The sequence below is a fragment of the Heloderma suspectum genome, chromosome 4 (assembly GCF_057233095.1).
Source record: "Heloderma suspectum isolate Gila_16-S chromosome 4, 16-S_ref, whole genome shotgun sequence".
Classification (NCBI taxonomy): Eukaryota; Metazoa; Chordata; class Lepidosauria; order Squamata; family Helodermatidae; genus Heloderma; species Heloderma suspectum.
The window spans coordinates 232,833,014-232,855,687 of record NC_139461.1 but is presented as its reverse complement, the minus strand read 5'-3'; the positions used below and the strand labels follow the sequence as shown (position 1 = coordinate 232,855,687).

The following is a 22,674-nucleotide window of genomic DNA, read 5'->3' as shown; positions in this document are numbered from 1 at the left end:
AAGGAGTCACTTAACAACTTTATCAAATATAAACAGTGGCTCTAGATTTAGAATCTACTGCTAAAAACATCAAAGCTGCAATTAGAAACCCAAAACTCAGTAATAAACCTCATTATGCAAAAGAAGCTCAGCTGCATATCCATATTTCATTGATACACTTTATTTTGATTTCAAAATTTTAGAGGCCAGAATGCTATAAAAACCCAGAGGTTCTGGGGGAAAGGGCCAGAGAACCACACAAGATAATGTTTGAGGAACAGTTGGGTCACAGCATTTGGGAATCATGAGAAACGGAAGATGTGTTGACTGCTGAGTGACATAAACCTCTGATATTTCCACTGAAAGTCTGGCCTATGTATGCTCTTTCTAATTTTTTAATCTTTACCATAAGCCTGCTAGATCAGACCAAATGACACTTTAGTCCAGTATCCTGTTTCCAATAGTGGTCAACCAGATGTTTCTGGGAAGCCCACAAGCAGTGAATGAAAGTAAAAGCCATTCCCTGCTATGTGTTCAACATCTGGTATTCAGAGGTACACTGCCTCTATCATGTAGCTGTCACGGCTAATCACTATTGATAGACCTATCCCCCTTGAATTTGTCAAATCCCCTTTTAATGCCATCTAACCAGTGGCTATTGCCATATTTTGTTGCGGGGAATTCACATTAATAATGTAAAGAAGTACTTTCTTTTGTCTTAAATCTGCTGCCAATTGGTCTGTTGTCTTAAATCTGCTGCTTACTGGGTGAGCACAGTTCTAGTATTATTTTGATAAATCATTTTCCTATGTGGTTTCCCATGTGGACCTCTTCCTGTCCACTTATTGATCGAGTTGGCTGCCTATTGTGGTTAGGCCAACAACCCTTTCTTTCTTCTTGGCCGCAGCGTTTCCTTAGTTAAAAAGTTGTACTGTTCACAGGCTGCCACCCTTTCCTTCCATATATCTTTGCGCACTCTTGCACTTCCACCTTGGTTTTTAGTTTTTATACTTAAAACATATTTTATATTTCTACACATCACGCCTGCACTCCGAAGGGCAAGTAGACTCCAGTCAGCTCAGGCCTTCCGGGCCAGCAGCTCCACTATTCATTGCTTTTATCTATCACATTTTGATCTTGCTTTTCCTCCCAGTTACTCAGGCGCAGCATACCCTCCTCCTCCTCCTCCTCCTCCTCCTCACAACAACCCAATGAGTAAATTACACTGAGAGAGAATGAGAGGTCTAAGGTCATGGCCGACTGGGGATTCGAACCCGGGCCTCCCCAATCCTAGCCGATACTCTCTAACTGCCACACTGACGGTCACGAGCGGTTCGCCTCGCGTTGGCTCCTCCTCCCTCCTTACTCCTCGCGTCCCTCCCCCGTTTCGCAGCCTGCCAGTCCTACCGGCCCGGCAGGAGCCCAGAGCTGATCGATGGCGCTCCCTCCCGCTCGGCGCGCTATCGACCATGCCTGGGCCGAGGGGCGGGGCGAAGCCCTGGGAAACCTCCGCGCGGGAAACACAAAGAGAGCGAGCGAGCCGCCGCGCCCCGTCTCCTTTCTTGCCGTGCGCCCGGGCAGTAGCGCGGTTCCGAGAGCCCCGTCGCCGGAGGGAGCTCGCGCAGCCCTTCGTCTAACCGCTCCGGCCTTCCCTTAGCTGGCCGAAAGGCGCCGCGAGGGCGGCCGTGCCTTCCCCGGCGCCCCCTCCTCCCAAGAGGACCCGCCTTCCCGCCGCCGTTCCCAGCCCATTTAAGCAGCTGCCGCCAGACCTTCCTGCCCCGCTCGGCCTCCATTTCCACTCCGCCTCATCCGTCGCCTTCATAACTCTTGAGCAAGGCCTGCTGACTGACCGGCTCCTCTCGCGCTCGGGCGTCCGGCCTTCCTTCTTCCAATTCAGGCCGCTACAAGTCGAGCCGGCCTGTCTTCTTCCCTGTTCCTCCCCGAGCAAAATCCTGCCATTGCTGTTCTCCACGGTCTCTGCAGTTACCAGTACCTCTGAGCCTGTGCATAGATGGGAAATAGTTCTCCCGGGAGGAAATGGTAAGGGGGAAGGGGGTGGGGATGGGTTGGGGAGGACCGTTGCACTAATTGTGTCTGTTGGTTTTAACACTAACATCATTATCATCATCATTAATGCCATTCTAATACAGGCATTAGAATAATGGTAATTCAGATGCAACGCAGAAACGTAGTGCAGCCATAGTTAATTGAAAACGTAAGTTCTGTGGTGTACAAATTCTTAATAGGGACTCACTTGTCCGTGCTCTGCCTTTTCTCTCCTCTCCTTGCAGAGGAGAAGTCTGGCTCCTAGCCAGCTGGCCAAGAGGAGGCCCGAAGGTGATGGCTCTGAAGAGGATGAGGATTGGCATCCTGAAGCTGTGAGCATCCTGTCAACCCTTTATTTCTTTAGGCTGGATGTAGATATATTAATAACTTTTTTCCATCATGAAACTCAAGGTGGTGTACATGGGGTACTCAGGCAGTCTTCTGTCAGTCAGGGACCAGGCCCAGACTTGTTTAGCTTCAGTGAGGTGTTTCAGGCCATGACCTCTCCTTTCAGTAGAATCTCTTAACACTAGAGGTTCACCAGTGAAATTAGACTTTGTCCCTGGATGCACTGAGATGTCCACTATTGACTATGGAGTGATAACATATATACGGTGTAGTGCCTAACCTGTGAACAAAGAAGTCCCCATTTCAAATCTTGCCTTGGCCATAAACTCCCTAGGTGGCCTTATGTACCTCACCTCTTTCCCCATTTGCAATATCTAAGTGTTAAATATTCTAAATAGTAATAATAATAGGTCATTGAATTTGTAATTGGTCATCAGTTAGCACATTACATGCATTTCGAGGGATGTGTACAGTAAGGAAATGGAGTTACAGGTACATATTCAAGCTGTTTGCTGTCTTGCATGTAGCAAGGACTAGCTGTTATAGATGCTGCATTTTGTTCAATAGCTGGAATTTGTACCTGGGAGCATTTCTTCTGTTTAAGAGAAAAAAAGGTGGGTTATAAATGCAATAAGTAAATAAATTATGGATAGTGTCATTATATTGTTTAGTCACCATGTGGCACTGGTCTTAGTTGTATGTGGGTAGAGTCAGAAGTTTCTTGTTGCTGTTCTATTCTTGGTTAAGAAACACAAGTCTAGCTTCCTGGTTGGTATGCTCTCTAAGCCTTCCATGACACTCTAGCTGATATGCCTTTTGGTGTTTTCATGTGAAGAATGCTTATGCCAACCTAATTGAATTATTGCTAACAGCTTTAAACATACAGCCCAGTCCCATGCATGTTTACTTGAAAGTAGTTTCAGTGAGTTCAATGGGCCTTACTTCCAAGTAGGTATACAGAGGATTGCAGCCGTGGTCTGTTTTGATTTATCTATGCCCCACCCCAAACAGAAAGTCTTCCATTAGCATTTATTGGAAACTGAAAAATTATGCACATTCATGTCCCCTACTTCCTTCAAAGAGCTCCAGCTGGCATGCATGAATAGGATTGGGGGTGAGATCTCCTCAGTCCAAGTCCAGTACTCTATTCACTATTTCTGAAGGATGGGGTTAGCTAGTAATCACTTTCCAATGACAAATTCTCTAGTTGCAATGACCCACAGTTTATGTTTTATCCTTCTGCTCCCATATATCCTCTTGCTCCCTATCTCATATTTCAAGCTTGGGTTTAAGGGAATGGAAAAAGATCACATATTATCCCTTGGAGTAAGTTTGCATTTTCATTCTGTTAAGCTTAACAATGGCCTTCAAGGCTCTGCTAAAGTGTGTAGCTCTAGCAGTGAACATGTCTTCTTTTTTTGGAAAAATGCTTGGATGCAGAAATCTAACTGGGTGTTTAGTCAGTACGATGGTAATGAGTCCATACAGCTCTGGATTCTCCAACTCCTCATGCAGTATGTCTGATCTTTTCTAGACACCAAAGAGGCAGAAGCGTGGCAGCAAGGTTGATAACAGAGAGTGTTACTTATCGCCTTTCCGGAAACCCTTGGCTCCATTAACCAATCGACCTCATTGTCTTGATGGCAGCAAACATGCAAGTGATTTCTTTGTTTTCATCATATGACTTTGCACAACTGACTTATTCTTGTGGGGGAAAATACACATTATACTAGTTGCTCTGATGGGAAAAGGGTTGCATCATAGATGAACTCAGACCACCTCTTTTCCATTCGGAACCTAAAAACGTAAGAAGAGCCATACTGGATCAGACCAAGGGTCTATCTAGTCCAGCATTCTGTTCACACAGTGGCCAACCAGCTGTCGACCAGGAAACTACAAGCAGGACAAGAGTGCAACAGCACCCTCCCACCCATGTTCCCCAGCAACTGGTGCACATAGGCATACTGCCTCTGGTACTGGAGGTAGCAGGTAGCCATCAAGACTAGTAGCCATTGATAGTCATCTCCTCTGGGAATTTGTATGTCCCCTTTTAAAAACTATCCAGATTGGTGGCCATCACTACATCTTCTGGTAGTGCACTCCATAGTTTAACTATGCATTGTATGAAGAAGTGCTTCCTTTTATCTGTCCTGAATCTCCCACCAATCAGCTTCATGGGATAACCCCTGGTTCTAGTGTTATGGGAGAGGGAGAAACAAGCCCCTCTATCCACACTGTCAACACCATGCATACTTTCATACACCTCTACCATGTCTCCCCTTACCCTCCTGTGTGCAGTGGCCAGCCAACTGCCCACAGGAAACCCACAAACAGGACGTGAGTGCAACATGTCCTGACCTGAAGACAAAACAACTGTGAACCAGAAGATCACAACACATAGATTCCCACAATCTGTGAGGAATTTGCTTTGCCTTCCACAGCTATCTATAGGTGACTGATATTTTTAGATCAGGATCATAGATGGAAGTGATGCCTTTTTTGGATCAACTTAAATCTCAAATAGCATAAAATGTGATATTTATTTAACCTGTTTGGAATATGAAAGAAGATGGTAACGCATCTATGTTAATAGGCTCTTTTTTAGCTTCGTAATTTGGTATATCCTGTGTATTATGAAGAAAGGTTTGGGGTCATTAGGAGTTTTAAAATATTTGAATAAGGCGTAAACATATTGACTGGGTTCACACAACATGCTAACCCATGTTCAGTGATTTAGTGTGGGTTATTGTTGACATTTTCCACAGGGTGGCTTGTTAACCATGCGGTGTGGCTTATTTTTCTCGAACAACCCACCTTGAGGACCCCTGGTTTGTTGTTGGGTTGTTCAGGGTGGTTAACAAGCCACCCTGCAGAAATGTCCTGGGTTCAGACAACATGCTAACCTGTGGTTCAGTGAACAGCCCACAGTTCAACAACAACCCACACTCAACCACTGAGTGTGGGTTAGCACATTGTGTGAACAGCCCCATAAAAAGCACCCTGAAGGCCTAGACGCAAGACTCCATGCATGTTTCTAAATATAATATACATAGCATGTCTGTTTAACCCTAAATATGTTTATTTGAAAGCAAGTCCCTCTGATCTCAGTGCAACGTTCTCCCACACTTATTCATTGATTAGACTGAATGATATTTTTAAAGTTAAACTTATGATTGTTTTATACCTTAAATCCCAGGAGGCCTTTATCCGCAGCATTTTGTCAAAACCTTTCAAAGTTCCCATTCCAAACTATACAGGTAAATCTAGAATTTTCTCTTTCCACCATTAAGCTTTAATATGTAAAAGAACAAAGTGTTGTATAACCAAACATATATATTTTCTTATATGAAAACATTTGCATTAATGTTGGATGGTAATGGTTATTTAGCTGCTTTCTGCAGACTTACCTGAGATAACACTTCATTAAACAGAATGAGGCTTACTTCCAAGTAAACATGCATAGGATTGCTCTGCAAGTCTTATACCCTTAGTGAATGCCAAGTTTTAATAGGACATTCGACTATATTAGATTACTTTTGTATCTTATGACATGCCACTTGCTTGCATAATGCACTTGTAGTTAATGGAAGTAGGCATAGACAAAAATGCTTGGTTTGCTGATTAGTTGTATCTGGACGTTCATTGACTGAGTAGGGATCTGTTACTGTAGTTCAGAGGTTGTTTATTGGGAAAAGGGGTGATGACTACATACTAATCACAAGGGGTGAAGAAAGTATGGTTAGCTTTAACCACCATCTCTCTTGTGTGGCTATAGTTGGAGGGAGATCTATAAATGGAAGGGGTGAGGATAAATGCTGGAAACTCCTGTACTGTGTGTGTATGTTTTGCGCCATAACCTGCGTGTATGGTTATAGTCACCTCAGCTCTCTTTTTCCAAAGCAATATTACACAGCTAATATGCAGTCAGTAGCAATACTGTTTGAGGGAAAGTGGGCTGAGTTCTCTTTAGTTTAGATGTATTTGTGGAAAAGCCTAAAACTGGCTTGTACAGGGAAGAACTTGTCTTACTACTATTTATTACATTTCTATGACACTCCATAACAGAAGCTCACTGGGCGGCTTACAAAGATTAAAACCATAAAAATACGTTATACAAAGTGTAAAACCATTTACATAAAAACATATAAAAAGACAGTACACACACAGACAACATATCTAAAAACAATTTTAAATAATCAACCATAAGACAAATCCAGGAGCTGATTAAAAACTCTTCATTTGCTGCCAAGAAGAAGGTCTTGTCTTGGTGCTGAAAATATAATGTTGGGGAGATCATTCCATAACTGGGGGGCCACCACTGAGAAGGCCCTCTGCTGTGTTGCTGCCTTCCGAACCTGCCTTGGAGGAGGCACCTGGAGTAGGGCTTTAGATGCTGAACATAGTGTACAGGTAGGTTCATGTCAGGAGAGGCACTCTGTCAGGTGTTGCACTCCTGAGCTGTGTAAGGCTTTATAGGTTAAAATCAGCACTTTGAATCAGGCTCAAACAAACAGGCAGGCAGTGCAAGTGGGCCAGAGTCAGTCTTACATGTTTGGACCTTCGTGTCCCTGTTATCAATCTGGCTGCCACGTTTTGCATGAGCTGCAGCTTCTGAACCATCTTCAATGGCAGCTCAATGTAGAACATATTGCAGTAATCTAACTTGGAGGTTACTAGAGCATAGACAACTGAAGCCAGATTATACCTGCCCAGATAGGGGCATAGCTGGGCCACCAGCCAAAGTTGCTAGAAGGCACTCTGTGCCACTGAGGCCACCTGAGCCTCAAGTGACAAAGATGGCTCCAGGAGAGCCCCCGAGCTATGAAACTGCTTCTTAACGGGGAGCGCAACCCCATCCAGAACAACTTATGTACCCTCCATCTGGTCAGAAGAAACATCCACTAATAGCATCTTGGTCTTGTCTGGATTAAGTTTCAGTTTATTAGCCCTCATCCAGTCCATTGTTGCAGCCAGGCACTGATCTACCACATTCACAGCCTCACTTGATGAAGATGAAAAGGAGAAGTAGAGCTGTGTGTCATTGGCATACTGATGACATTGCACTCCAGATGACCATACTCAACAGTTTCATGTAAATGTTGAATAGCATGGGGGACAAACACAACCCTTGCGGAGCCCCATACTAGAGAATCCAAGGGGCTGAGCAATGTTCCCCAAGCATCACCTTCTGGAGCCGACCCTCCAAATAGAAGGGAAGCACTGCAATGCAGTACCTCCCACTCCCAACTCAGACCGTTGTCCCAGAAGGATGCCATAGTCCACAGTATCAAAAGTTGCTGAGAGATCAAGGAAGAATCAACAAGGTCACGCTCCTCCTGTCTCTTCCGACATAGGTCATCATAGAGGGTGATCAAGGCTGTATTTGTGCCAAAACTCGGCTTGAACAATGACTGAAATGAATCCAGATAATCGGTCTCATCCAAGAGTGCCTGGAGCTGGTTTGCAACCACTCACTCAAGGACCTTGCCAAGGAATGGGAACATTTGCCACCAGCCTAAAACTATTAAGATTTTCCAGGTCTAGGGAGGATTTCTTCAGGAGTGGTCTCACCATTGCCTCTTTCAGGGGGGCCTGGGACCACTCCCTCCCACAAGGAGGCATTAATCACCTCCTTGGCCCGGCTGGCTATTCTCTCCCTACTGGTTTTTATAAGCCAAGAGGGGCAAGGATCCAATACGGAAGGTTGCATCAACCTGTCCAAGCAACTCATCAATGTCCTTGAACTGTACTTTAAGCTGTCTTGTGTGGGTATAAAATTTCTAACCAAACTGGAGAACGGAGGTGAGTACAGCTCCTGACCCATGCAATCAGCTGTGACTGTCATGTCCATTGTTCAAAATAATTGGCGTGGCTATTAGCTATTCTCAGGTATTACTGCTGGCGCTGCTACTGGCCTCCTCTGACTCTTCAGCTAAAAAAAATCCTTTTCATGGATTATTTTGGAAAGAATTCTTTGTCTCATGCTGCTCCTTGTCTTCATACATAGCCTCATGAAGTTGTCAATTTCCCTGCCTTCCTGCATAGCCTCATGAAATTGTCGATAGTCTAACAGAAATGATGCACCAGACCTAATGCGATATCCTACCCTGTCTAATCTGTACCTTTATACCCCACACACAGCACTTTGGTTTTGGCCTCCCCTGAAAGTCAGCCTATTGCTGAAATCTCTTATTTGATAGTCTTGCATTTTTTGAAAAGGAAACAGCAAACATTGCTTTCTTTCTGTGATCTTTCAGGCTCCCTGGGTTTGAGGGCACTGGGTATCAAACGTGCAGGAGTCCGGCATGCTCTTCATGACCCTTTTGAAGAAGGAGCTCTGGTGCTATATGAACCTCCACCTCTGAGTGCTCATGATCAATTGAAAATAGACAAGTGAGTTGTCCTCGTTCAACCCCTCCCCTAAGACATTGTTGTCAGTTATTTTAGCTTGGTTCTCATTTCTATTTTATTTATCCTTTATGCGATTCTGGACTAGGCTTTGGATTTGAGCCTTAGATCTCAGAACTGACATGCAAAGCTGACATAAACTGGTATTTCACACAATGCTCCTAGGCTTACTTACCTCCAGTAATGCCAGCTGTAGGATGGAATCCACCCTTGAGATATTCCTACCAAGGTTCTTGTTCTACACAAGAAAACCCTCCAGATTGTTGAGGGTGACTGACTCAGATGCCCACACAGATACTACAGTACACTCACGGGAGAGGTTTTCACTGTTCAGATGCTTTCTTACCAATATTTCTTTATCCAACAGGAACTAGAGTGTCCAGCATTTACTTAATTACTGAATTGTGTATGACCCAATAATGAGGTACTGTATGGTGGCCTTGGGATGTAGCCAAAGCATCTTTGAACTATGTGTTTGCTTTGAACTGGACCAGTGCCCAGTGGGTTCTGAATCACATTATAACAGCTCCTCTCTTGTGAAGCAAAGCAGCACATTAGCACTAGTAGTCTTTATGTCCCTTGTGAATATTCCTCAGAACATCACTTTGACTTTTGCACTCACTCAGATCTATCCTCTGTTTAATTCCTGAAGAGACAAAATTCCTGTTCATGTTGTGGTGGATCCTGTTCTCAGTCGCATCTTACGACCTCACCAGAGAGAGGTGAGTGCTGTGGAAAATCAAATGCAGCAGTAGGAGGTCCTGCTGCTGCTGTGAACTTGTTGTCTAAGAGACTCTTAATTCCTGAAAATTTGGGATCTGAGGACTATGTTGCCTCAAATTTCATAGGCAGGCTCTGACAACTTTGCTTGCTCATGATGGGGAATGGGCCAGGACTCTGGTGAGCATGTCATACTGCCTTCTCAAGCTACAGAGGTGGGTGGGGATTATCCCATAGTTGCCTAATGATCTCTTCCCCTTCCTTTCAAGCATAGGAGAAAGGCTTGGGGGGTGGGGGGAAGGTTGAAACTGCATGGCCAAGGCACTTGGTACACCTCTGCCATGCAGCACCAACCAGCAAGTTCCCCTTTGCTTTCCTGCTCTGTAGTGGGGGTGGTTTCTCTGGTGGTTGCAGCTGTGGTGAGGTACTGATACACACTATGAGCAATAGCCAGGGAAACCCACCAGCCCACCTTTCCTGTAGGAAAGGGTGGCATGGGGGCTTCCCTTGATGCTGCTGTAAGCACAATTTTTGTCTTAGCTACCAGAAATTGTAAATCCCAGCATAAGAATTATGTCCAAGCTGCAGCAAATTGCACTGTTGTGTATTATTGGAATCTGCAGCCCAATGATGCATTTTGCTGAGCACTTTTTTCTATTTCCAGTTTTCTATGCCTTGTTTCTCCCTACTTTGGGGAGGGCAAGGTAATTCAATGAAGTTGTGATCAATATTGAATGCCCATAGCTTCCCATACACCCAGTCACTGTTTACACAGGTGCTGCTGCTTAAGAATTTGAGATCTCCTGAATGGACTATAGGTTCCGTTAGTGACGTCCTGCTGGCTAAATATTTAATGTTAGATGTATGTGATTATTCACTAGTGCAGTAAATGGCAAGGTACTTTTGATCTATGCTTTAGCTGGCTAGCACAATATTGCTTATATTCTGCAAGTCTATTCTGATTAAAGATAAATACTTTCCTGCAGGGGGTGAAGTTCCTGTGGGAGTGTGTGACAAGCCGCCGGATCCCTGGGAGTCATGGCTGCATCATGGCTGATGAGATGGGTCTGGGTAAGACCTTGCAATGTATTGCTCTGATGTGGACACTCCTGCGCCAAAGTCCAGATTGCAAGCCTGAAATTGACAAGGCAATCGTGGTCTCGCCTTCCAGCCTGGTGAAAAACTGGTACAACGAAGTGGGTAAATGGCTTGGAGGAAGGATTCAGCCACTCGCTATTGATGGAGGCTCCAAGGAGGTCATAGACAATAAGCTAGGTATGCAGGCTGTACAATATGTGCTGCTTTTTAAAAGATTTATTGGAAAGCAAGGACATTGCATAAGCTGAATTGCTAAATAGCTTCAAACTAAATTAAGTCTGTGATCACATTCTTAGCAAGCTACATTCAGAGGATTGTTTTTGTGAATCATGTTGAATAATTTGATTCATATTTCTTATGGTTCTGAATAGAAGAAGAAATGGCAGAAATGGCAAAAGGCTGTGGTTTGGATCCAGACATTTATGCTTAGAGTAGATCCATTGAAATGAATGAGACTTAATATTAGACAGGATTAACTTAAGCCCGATTGATGTCAATGGTTCTACTCTAAATATGACTGAGTCTAGATCCAAGTTGTTGAATGAAGAGACAGAGAGGTAGAGAAGACCTAGTAAATGAAATTTGGTGGGTAGCTTGTTGGACCTGGATGGCCCGGAGTCCCAACTCAGCCATGAATTTGTTGAGTCCCTTTGCATAATTGAGATGGAGATAATGGATTGTGATGCTTTGGATGTGGAAAGCACTATGTAGCAATATAAGAAGAAGAATGTAACAAAAGTAAGGGTAGATATATAGAGGAGGGGGGAGGGTTTCCCTTTATGCATTGAATGGGGAAATGACTTATTTAGACTTGTAATGTTGGATGCTCAGTTTTACAAACCTGCTAATCCTGTAATTCTTTCACTGGTCTCACTTCTGGCTTTGAAATGCACTTCAATCACCTTTCCGTCTTTGCCATTTTAATTTTTCCTAATAGCTGGATTTATGAACCAGCGAGGGCCAAGAGTCCCATCCCCCATTCTTGTAATTTCCTATGAAACATTCCGCCTTCATGCTGAAGTTCTCCAGAAAGGAAGCGTTGGGTTGGTCATATGTGATGAGGTATGTGGAAGGCAACTGATGATTTTGTTAACTAGTGTTGATCACTCATTGAGCCGAACGTTAGCTGATGTCCCTAACTTCAGTAGCGAGTGTGGGCAGCAGTGTCTAACTGCTTGCATAGCACTATTCCCTCACAGATCTCGCTGCTTTATAGAGATGGAGGAAGGCAGCTGAGACATGAGGTTTTGTTGGATTTACAGTGAGTCACCCTCCATATCCACCTCTCAACATTTTACAATCATTCATAGCCATTAGCTGTTAACTCCTCTCTGTTTATAAGACATTCATTGTGTTAGAAAGTTTCCATAAAAGTATACATTTTGAAGTGGACATGTTTTGAGAGTTTAAGAAAGAAAGGCTCCAACTATTCAGTTAGAACTTGTAGAAGCTGAAGCACAAAAGGTAGCACTGAGATGTCATGGAACAAATTGCTTCCTTCAGTGTCAGGCCAGCAGGAAGAATGGCAATTGTACTTCTCTGTGGAGTTCAAGCAGGGGTATGGCAAAGAAAAGGAAGCCCAGTCCCAGTGTAGTATTGCCACTTCTGAAAGAGTCAGTTAAGACACTTGCATGGAGAAGTCATGCCAGGTATGCACATGTTTCTTGTACTCCCTGAGTCAACAATGCAAAACACAAGCAAAAAGAAGGCTACCATTTCAGAGGTGACTTATTGTCCGATTTAATGACTAAGTCTGTATTTCAAACTCTTGCTCCTCATGTGAGTGCAGTCTACAAAGGCACAGATATAATATCTGAGTGGGGGTATAATAAACTGTTGGCTCTGATTTCTAAGAAGGATACAGTCAGTCACAGAAATGTCTAAGTAAACAAGTGATGGAACAGATTTAGAGAACAATCCTATGCATGTTTACACAGAACAAGTCCTACTCCTGGCTGGAGAATGCTGGGAGTTGTAGGACTTTTTTTTCCATCTAAACATACATAGGGTTGCACCCTAAGAAAAGCTAATTTAACTAAATATTTCTGCTTCTGTCTTTGTCAGTAACATGAAACTGTATTGTATATCAGCCTTGTAAATAAAGAAGATCTCCCACCCTCTCTGATCCACTTATCTGAGCCTCCCTCAACATTGTCTCCCACTGCCCATAGTGGTTCTCCTTTCTTATCTACTGTCAAGATGCAGAGAGTGATCTAGGTCTCTTCCCCCTCTTCAGCTTCTAGAAGACACTGGAAGCCAGGAGGAGCGATAGCTACCTTTAGCGCTAAGCTGTTTCCCTGGCACAAGGCTAATGGTGATAGCTCCCGAAACTGGACCTGTGGGCAGCTTTCATGATGCTGCTATAAAGACTGAACATGAGCTTCCTGTCTGTGTCTGTCTCTGGCTTTCTTTCTCACTGAAAGTAGCCAGCCAGCCAGTCCTGCATGTGTCCCTTTTTTCTCTAGCAGGAGGAGAGGAACAGAGAAAGAAATGAAGTAGTGGGACCCTCTCCATTAGCCTAGCCAGGTGTAAGGCCTCAGGCCTGAACCAAGCTATCAGTCGTTTTAGAGGGGCTTAGATGATCCATAATGCTCTCTGACTTTGGTTCAGTTGGCTGCTGTTTTCCCTAGCAGGCTTCTTGATTTACCAGGATGAGTCAGGTTGACAGCGCAGCCTCAGCACATTCCATATTAACAAGCTGGAGCGTCTTACCAGGATGTGCCTGGGAAGTGAAGCTTGTTTGCCTTGAAGCTGCAGGTGTCTGTGCTGGCAAAGCTCTGATTGTTTCCCTTCTGACCAAGCACTGCTAACCTATGCTGGGAAAGTTGTAGATGAATGCTAAATAATGCTTACTGTTGTCATGCTGCCTCACTGCTAACATGTATGGTATAAAACCCATTTTACCCCATGGCTCTGGGTTCAGAGAAGCTGTATGATCCAACCATTGGGTACGTCTGTGTGCTGTAAGTACTCAATAAAGGCTCCTTGTAAGCAAACCTGGATCTAACTTATCACTATCTTGGCACCTTTAAATTAAGAGGCCTACTGCAGGGGCAATACACCAGGCAATACACCAGGTAAACACAATGGGATTGGTTGTCTGTCCCTGTTGCAGGGACAGAAAGAGAAGGCAAGTCCAAGAAGCTGACACCTTGTGTTTAGAAAGGAACCCTATGTAAAGAGACCTCCATTCTGGGGGCAGTATATAGGGCTGGTGCGTCTCCTTCCCCCTCCAAAAGGAGAGATACAGGTCAGCATGCAGCTTTCAGAAAGAGTGTCTCAGTTCTGGACAGGGCATATTGAGCTGTCTTTTTGTTACTGACAAAAGTGGACATTGAAATGACATAATTTTATGTTGATCTGCTTGTCGCTTATTTACTGTGGTTGGATTTAGGTATACAGCAGATCCATTGATATTAATGGGACTTACTAGTCATAACTAACTACTCTACTCTAAATCTGGATTTATCCCTATATTTATAATAAAATAAATATGAACATATGTAGTTGCCTGATATACTCAAGGCGAATGGGCTGTTTAGCCCAGTACTGTCTACTCTGCCCTAATGGGCAGCAGCTTTGCACAGCCTCAGGCAGAGGGCTCTTTCAGAGGCTTGGGATCCTTTATTCATGGGATCCTCCAGGGATTTGAACCTGGGACCTTTAGCATGCCACATTGTGCTTGTACCACTGAGGTGTGGGTTATAGCTGAGTCGGTCTTTGAACCCATATTTGAGCATAAGAATTTTTTGTAAGGAAAATGTACTTGTATTCAAAAGTTTTCCATATATAAACTTGTTACTTCAAGGAGCCATGGAGGGGACCCCATTTCCATCCCTTTAACTCTGAGAGCAGGAATCAGGATAAGAGATTCTCTTCGAATTCCTGCTGTAATTTTCCTGAAGGAAGAAAATGCATTTTTCTAGGAAGACTTTTTGATCTGGACAACCCTTTTTTCCGCACACCTGTTTGGTGGCTCTTAGTTGCCTCTTGAAATCTTATGTTGAGTGCTAGTGGCACCCGGTGGATTGAACTTGTCTTAATACAGGAGATACTTATGTATGTATGTATGTAAAGTAAAGTAAAGTAAAAAGGCTCCCAGAGGCAGTTGTTTTACTGTTCAGTAAAACAAGACCGTCCCTGCCTGCAAGCATACAATCTAAAAAGACAAGGACACACAAAGAAAAACAAAGCCTCTCAAACACCAGAATATAGTTTTCTCAGGCAAATTGAAGGTCCCTTCAGGAACTGATGGCATGAGCTCCCTGGCTTGAATTTCTCCTCTTCTGCCTTCCCTCAGGGCACACAGGTCTTTAGTAGACTCAGGGAAGGGTGGGATCTAAAAAAATGTTCTTTGATCTTGTACATTAAGGATCAAGGAGGTCCTGTAGTTCCAGAAATAAAACAAAGCAAATATAATATTTTAATACATTAGATTATGTTCAATACATCTCATTTTTCATTCTTGCAATTAATTGTTCTCTGTTTCAATATTTTATAAGGGGTACCAATATTCCAGAGGATCTATTAGATTTTTTTCCATACAGAATCTCCTTTAATAAGTATTTTTTATATCAGAATCCTTTGCCATATATCTCTTCTCCGTTCACTTCTTCATTGGCAGTGCTTGATGCTTCCAGTATTTAGCCACAAGTACATGAACAACTATTAACAGATTTCATATCACTTTTCAGTGTTTAGCTGTAATCATATCTTTACGTTTATAAGATAGGTATATTGTCTTGACCCTGTAAAAATAAATATGCATCAAATTACTTTTTTTGCCTAAGCACCATGATTTTTTCTTTCCAATACTTTTATTTTTCAGGGTCACAGGCTGAAGAACTCGGACAACCAGACCTACCAGGCTCTCAACAGTTTGAACACACCACGGCGAGTGCTCATCTCAGGAACCCCCATTCAGAATGACCTCCTTGAATACTTCAGTCTAGTACATTTTGTCAACTCGGGCATCCTGGGTAGGAAGCTTGTGGCAGCATAATAATCTAAAGGCCTGGTTCATACCCATAGTTTATTTAACCCATGGTTTGTTGCCCTGCCCAGTGTTTGTCTGGCAGACAATTGAACAAACCATGGTTTGCTTTCTGAATCCCTGGGTTGTTGGTTTCCCTCCTCTTTTGCCACTCCCTGTACCTCAAATGCCTTTGTGGCACTAGTAGTAGAATATAGAGCAGCTGAGGGTTTTTTTTACCACTCTTGCCTGCCGCCTCTGTAGCCTGGAGAAACAACCCATGAACAACTCATAGGGTTCTGGGTTCACATGTATCTACAACCCATGGTTTAAATAACTCAATTCACAACCCAACAAACCATGGGCTCTCTTTCTGGGTGGTTTGTGGTTAATAAAACATGGTGTGATGTCTGTACTAACAAAACACCTCAGAATTCAACAACCTGTACCATGGGCTAGCATTATGTGTGAACCAGGCCAAAGTAGGGTCAGCAAGCTGACAGCCCAGCTTTCAGAGTTCCTTACTATTCTGGCTGGATGTGGGAAAGCATGGTTGCAGGCTGCCGATATATATCAAATTGTCCTACACATTGCACATTTGGCTGTCTATATCTTTGTGGTATAACCCTGTTCCACTATTTAATGGTCAACTATTATTGGAAGATCTGAGCTAATCAAAGTGTCACTACCATTGGAAGCAGGCTGTTTCCAAGACATTCGAAGCTTAGTTCCAAAATTTCACATGCATTTTTTTTCTGGACAGGGACAGCACAGGAGTTTAAAAAGCACTTTGAAATTCCCATCCTGAAAGGCAGGGATGCAGATGCAAGTGAAGCAGGAAGGCACAAAGGAGAGGAAAGACTTAAAGAGCTGATCAACATTGTCAACAGGTAAATTTCAGAATAGTTTTTTGTGCTAAGAATACTTTATTTCTCTTGTTGGCCTTCTCAGGCCACCCTGTGGTTAGGTAGACCTAGTGACCTTGACAATAGAAATCCCTCAAATCATTATTCTATTCATTCTAATACCTTCCAGCAAAGCTCCAAAAGTGTAATCCATTCATTTTGAAGGCACCACCCAACTATCTATTATGGGTCATGTACAGTTCATCCCCATTTTCCCCTCTAATCATGACACTACTTGTTGCCAGCTTGCTTTCTTTGCTGTCTCTCTTGAACACTGATCAGTTCAGCAAGTGAGCTGGTTTATATTAGTGGATGCTGACCTGTTGGCAGAGCTCAATCTAGAATAGCTTTTGCTTTTCTGTTCTATTAAGAACAGGCACCCTATTAACATGCAGTGCTGATCAAGGACTATTGATTTATAATATGAAATCTGTTAACATCAGGAAGAAACATGGCTGACAACTAGTCATAAGCGTCAGTCATCATGTTAGCGGCATTAATTTTATTTTGTTTTTTTCTAGGTGCCTTATAAGGAGGACTTCAGATATTCTCTCTAAATATCTGCCAGTGAAAATTGAGCAGGTGGTATGCTGCAGGTACAGCATTAAAGGGCAACTTGTAAAAGAAAGTGCAGATTTTTCACTTAATTAAGAAGTGTATGGGATTCACCATTGTACTGGAGTCTTTATTTAGATCAATCTAGTGCTAAGCAATAATGATTAGAAACTTTCTGGTCTGTATTCTACTGGATGGCATGCTGTCCTGACAAAATATTCCCTTCTGGGCTTGAGTAAGGGCCAATTAATTTTTCGTCTTTAGTTCTACTGAATTATTTATCAGCATAATAAAGAATTGTGATTGAAATATTTTAGTATGGAAACTCATGGCCATTGTCCTCTCAATCTAAAGAAAGAAATTGATCTATTGTTATGACAAATAGCCCCCCCCCCCCAAGCCGACCCCCGTGTAAAAGTCAGCATAATTAATCCAGGGATGGAGCTTGCTGAAAATCTATTGTGAAAGAGCCACAGTACTTGCAGTGGTGGCGAATGCTGCCTCTCCCATTCTGCTCAGTTACAGCAATACATGATGTTTTTTACTAGTTATGTAAGCCTATGGGTGCCCTTTATAAAACGTTCAGCATTTAATGAAGTCAAGAAAACTGATGCTTTTACCTGCCTTATGTTTTTAGATGCCATCCAACATTTTCTGCCTGTTTAAAGGCTGTGCAGCTCATTGGATACACATCAATTAAATAGCTATTGGATGCTAGATGAACTTGGACCTCTAGTCTAAATGCTCCTCGGTAGCAACTCGTCATGCTTCTGCTTCACTTTGTTGCTGTCTGTAGCTGGCAGGGTGTAAATCTTAACTGTCATTATCATGCTACATCTGTGCATGTTATCACAAAGAAATGTGGCATCTGGACTTAGGGAATTGGCAGCTACTGGAAGCAGCAGGGACACAGGAGGGGTGCCATTTTTGGGATGGCACGTTTGGAGTTAGGCACACCACAGTTTGTTTAAGCAGACTGATATACTGGATTTGTTGGTTTGTAAAAGTAATGCAGTGAGTTTCAAGCAACAACTTAGTGCAGGGGAGAGGATGTGTAAATATAGCAGGGTTTGCCTCAGCAGCAGGGTTGAAAACTGTCCTTGTCAGGGACACTGTCTCTTGAGAGGGACACTGTCTCTTGAGATAATCATGGATGCTAGTAGTTGGGGCGGGGCGGGGGGGGGAGTACCTGCATGAAGGATGTGATGAAATAGATATATTGGGTTGAATCCAGACTTGGCCATGCTTAATGGGACTTAATTTAGTCATGCCTAAAGTGTCATTGATTTTTCAGTGGGTCTGCTCTAAGCATGACTAAATCTGGATCTAGCCCATTACATAAACACCCTGCTACTTTATTATTTCATATTTGGAGTGCCACCACTTGATGTGCTGAACTGAGAAATTCTGGGGAAATAGATTTTCCATGCTTCAGGTCAGTTCTGATGAGCTGAGCATGCTGACAGAGTAAAAAGCGTAAAAGTGAAAATTAACCCTGCCAACATATCTAGCCTCCCACTCCTAGATACATGGGTTTTTAGTAGTACTGAGCTTTGAGATTGTGTCTTTACCATTGGGAAAGTGAGTTTTAAACTAGTAATTTCAAGACTAGTTTGAATTTAAAGTAGAATTAATTTCAGAAAGTTGACTCTGGGGGATAGATTTCTTTTAAGGCTAGTGCATTACCCAGGTCATCTAAATTCCACCAAAGTAAATCGTAAGCTAAGCTCCTCTTGTACCCCAAATTTAAATCTTTAGAAAGCTTGAGCTATTGTGGGTTATATTTTTGTTTTGGGCCTAAACAATTCCATCATGGATCTGATAAAGATAGGATGTGACTGTACGTTTAGAATGGTAAAGTGTTAGTGATCATAACCTGATCAGTATCTCATGTCACTTCAGGCTGACTCCCCTTCAGTCTGAGCTGTACAAACGCTTCCTGAAGCAAGCAAAACCAGCTGAAGATCTGAAAGAGGGAAAGATAAGTGTTTCATCTCTCTCCTCAATCACATCTCTGAAGAAGCTCTGTAATCGTGAGTAGTTCTGTTGGTTTATATTATTTATCTTTATTTGTACTATGCCCTATCCCAAGTATCCAGAACAAGTTACAGGAAGCTAGGAACAAGATAAAGATCTGTCCTTGAAGGGTTTGAATCTGGATGAAGAGCCTGTGCTCTTATATACAGCGCAGTGGTCATTAAGATGGTGTCCTTTAGACACATTTGGTACGGTCTACACTTCAAAGCACTGACTACGCATGGTAGCTGTTAACAATAATAAATTATGTTCTATATTCTGCCTTAAATTAGGAAACGTTTCAAGGCAAACTAGGGTTTGTAATTTTGATTCATTGATTCCAGGGCACAGACAGTTTTGGTGAGGGACCAGAGAAATAATAGATTTATCATCCCTGATAAAGCAGGGGCTGTGAAATATAGATTTCAATTTACCTAGGACCACTCAGTTGATCAGGCCTAGAGGTTTGGGATCTTATGATGTAGAGAAGAACATGCCCACAACCAATGTAGATGAAAGAAAAGGCGATTTATTGAAATAAAAGGAATAAGCAAAAATAGAACCTCCCCAGAGAGTTGCATGCTCTCTGAGGCTTAAGAGGTTGCACGCCTCCTAGGTACAAACTTAATTACAAAGAAATCTCAGAAGTGTTTCAGGCTCTCTGAAACTTAGGAGGTTGCATGCATCTTAGATAAGAGCCTAAAACTAACAATCCTCAAGAAGATGCGCCCTTCTCTGAGGCTTAAGAGGTTGCTTGCCTCTTAGGTAGGAACTTAGTTACCCAAATGTGGTGCATTAAATGACTAAATATACAGTTAGTCCCTATTTGTTGCTAAGCTCCAGATCGGTCCATGCTGCAAATGGCCCACTGAGACAACGGTAATACAGTGTTAGCCAGGCCCAAGCCTAAGCCTGCTGTCTTATATCCTAAACCCAAACGGTTAAATATGACAGAACAAAGATAACTGTGCCTTATCTAAGCCTCAGACAGTAAAATCCTTTCCTTGAATTTTACTCACCACATACTCACCACATGCTGTCAAGTACTTGGCCAGAGCACTTAATACATGTCCCATGGATCGAGGGTACTGTTGGTATGTGCACATACAAACGATCCAGATGCAACCACGCCCCTCCTGAACAATGGCAGGTTCAGGGGTTTTATACCCTTTTCCCTCATTGGGGCTCATGAGATCAAAGAGGGGTTCATTATGTTCTTTGTTGATAATACATCATATTCCCAATTTCCAGGATTGATGTTTGTTGAAGACAGACTGACATCTCCTTCTGACTCCCCAACATTTCTCAGGGTTGTTTCTGTGGTCATAATGTCCTGTCCTCCTCTTTTATTGGCCCATTTCCATCTTCTGTAACTGATAATTTGGCAATCTTTAGCACATACCAGAGCACCCTCATCTGGCCCTCCTGCAATAAAACCATTCATTCTTCATTCACGCCTGCCCTTCCTGATCTGGGCTATTCACATGACATGGACTGGTTTAGAATGTTGACCTTTTTACATTTCATAGTGTTCTCAGTTAACACTCAGATATCATGGGTTACAAAATACCTTTCAGTATGTTTACAATTCAGGCTTGTATTCAGGGTCAAACTTTGCATTCTATTTCTTTTCACACCACATTTGTTACATTGCAAAGAAAACAAGAGTACATTGTGGCCCCTGAAGTCTACAAGATTATCTACTAGGAGCAGAAAGAGAAGTTATATAGAGAAGCAATCTTTATTGTCAAAAATCAAAGGTGGATTTAAGAAATAAGAGAAATTAATAAAAGCGATAATATAAGATATATACTTAAATATTGAAGGAAAGTATATGTAGATATAAGGAGATATTAGAAAGACAGCTTGAAGAAAAATAGGAGAAATTAAATCACACTGTGTCAATTGTGGTGAGAGTTCTACTTGTGTTCAGGTGAACAGGAGTAGAATTCTACTCAGACTTTCCCAGTTTAACACAGAATGGTCTGAACTGAGGGGGGCAGAGGCAGGGCCAGTGTGCACGGCTCTGTTGCAGTTTCCATGCTGAGCCCTCACACGTTCAAGCAGATATTTGCCTGAAGAGGGCTTATTGCCAGAGATGTTACTCTAAATAAAAGTTAGTGATTACAACACTCATCATGCCTCTCCTATATGGAGGCATAGTTGTCAGATATTGGACCTTGCATGTTAAAAACAGGATAGGATTGTTGATTATAAGACTGTTGAGATTATGAGAATTAGGTGCTCCAACTATCTCTGTTCAGAGAGAATCTGCTATTGCAGGAAACCTTTTCATCATGCTAAGGTTAATCCTTCTACCTGATCAAATGGGAAGTTTGCCAACTCCATTTTCATGCAGTAATACTTGAACTCTTCTCCAGACCCAGCCCTGATCTATGAGAAGTGTGTGGAGGAGGAGGAAGGGTTTGTGGGTGCTCTGCAGTTGTTCCCTTCTGGCTACAGTACTAAGTCTGTAGAACCTCAGCTTTCAGGTAAACATTGCTGCAAAATTGATCTATATATTGGCATGGGGATCTGTACTGGTGATTGATTTCTAAACACTATTTATGGTGTGTGAAAACACTGTTTTTTTTCCCCTTTCAGGGAAGATGCTGGTTTTGGACTACATTCTGGCAGTTACTAGGAGCACCAGTAATGATAAAGTAGTCCTTGTGTCTAATTACACTCAGACACTGGACCTCTTTGAGAAGCTCTGCAGAACTAGAAGGTATAATGCTTGGTAGTAAATCCATCTACAGGACCATCTTATGTGTGAGGGGTTAATTCAAACTATTTAAAGGATATAGTGGTATTATGCTCCTAATTTGTCATATTTTTGTGCCAGGTACTTGTACGTCCGTCTGGATGGCACCATGTCTATTAAAAAGAGAGCAAAGATAGTGGACCGTTTCAACAGCCTCTCTGTAAGTGAAGTTTCTAGGTTCACGTGCTGTCCTATTTACCATTTAATTGCAATGTAATCGTCAGTGAAAGGCCTCCTTGGTTTCAAAGCCAGTTATAGTCAAATGTTCTGTGCTTCCGTTTGAAACAGTTGTTCAGTATGCCTTTCCAATGGACGTTCATGGCTCATATACAAAAGGAGTGGCTACTTCAGCTATGACACAGCCATATACTTTAGTGTGTAATTGCTTCTCTAGTTAGTGATGCAGTTCCTGCACCCAAAAATGTTGAGAATCTAAATCAGGGGTGGGCAAATTGTGGCCCTCCAGATGTTTTGGCCTACAACTCCCATCAGCCCTAACCAGCAGAGCCCCTGGTGAGGGATGATGGGAGTTGTTGGCCAAAACATCTGGAGGGCCACAATTTGCCCACCTCTGGTCTAAATGCTTTTTATGTAGTGCCCAGGGTTCAAGGAAACCCAGCATTAGAACAGGAAGAGAGGAAGGTGATGAGAGAGGAGGGTTGTTGCATGTACCCCCCCCCCTTTTATTCTGTACCTTCACAACCAAAATGTTTCTACTTCTAGTTTTCCATCAGTATTAAGTCCTTAATTACTATTTCTCATGTACCGTTGGCTTTATCTATAGTTGTAGCCCACACTACCAAATAATATCAACCCTCTTCTGCTGTATATATAGGGCTACAGATTGTAATTATCTCCCCTAA

The 22,674-nt window shown here is 42.7% G+C and overlaps 1 protein-coding gene across 1 annotated transcript in view; it reads left to right on the top strand.

Moving 5' to 3' along the window:
• The first annotated feature begins 1,406 nt into the window (after window positions 1-1,406).
• RAD54L (RAD54 like) overlaps window positions 1,407-22,674 on the top strand; it is a 25,974-nt gene continuing 4,706 nt past the window's right edge. Inside the window, exons 1-15 of the mRNA XM_084852612.1 lie at window positions 1,407-2,019; window positions 2,271-2,357; window positions 3,908-4,027; window positions 5,570-5,630; window positions 8,631-8,766; window positions 9,434-9,503; window positions 10,488-10,776; window positions 11,537-11,661; window positions 15,428-15,578; window positions 16,335-16,461; window positions 16,998-17,072; window positions 18,934-19,064; window positions 21,429-21,539; window positions 21,652-21,775; window positions 21,893-21,971. Coding sequence (XP_084708738.1) covers window positions 2,017-2,019; window positions 2,271-2,357; window positions 3,908-4,027; window positions 5,570-5,630; window positions 8,631-8,766; window positions 9,434-9,503; window positions 10,488-10,776; window positions 11,537-11,661; window positions 15,428-15,578; window positions 16,335-16,461; window positions 16,998-17,072; window positions 18,934-19,064; window positions 21,429-21,539; window positions 21,652-21,775; window positions 21,893-21,971 — 1,689 coding nt within the window. The 5' untranslated portion in view covers window positions 1,407-2,016. The remainder of the gene's footprint in view (window positions 2,020-2,270; window positions 2,358-3,907; window positions 4,028-5,569; window positions 5,631-8,630; window positions 8,767-9,433; window positions 9,504-10,487; window positions 10,777-11,536; window positions 11,662-15,427; window positions 15,579-16,334; window positions 16,462-16,997; window positions 17,073-18,933; window positions 19,065-21,428; window positions 21,540-21,651; window positions 21,776-21,892; window positions 21,972-22,674) is intronic.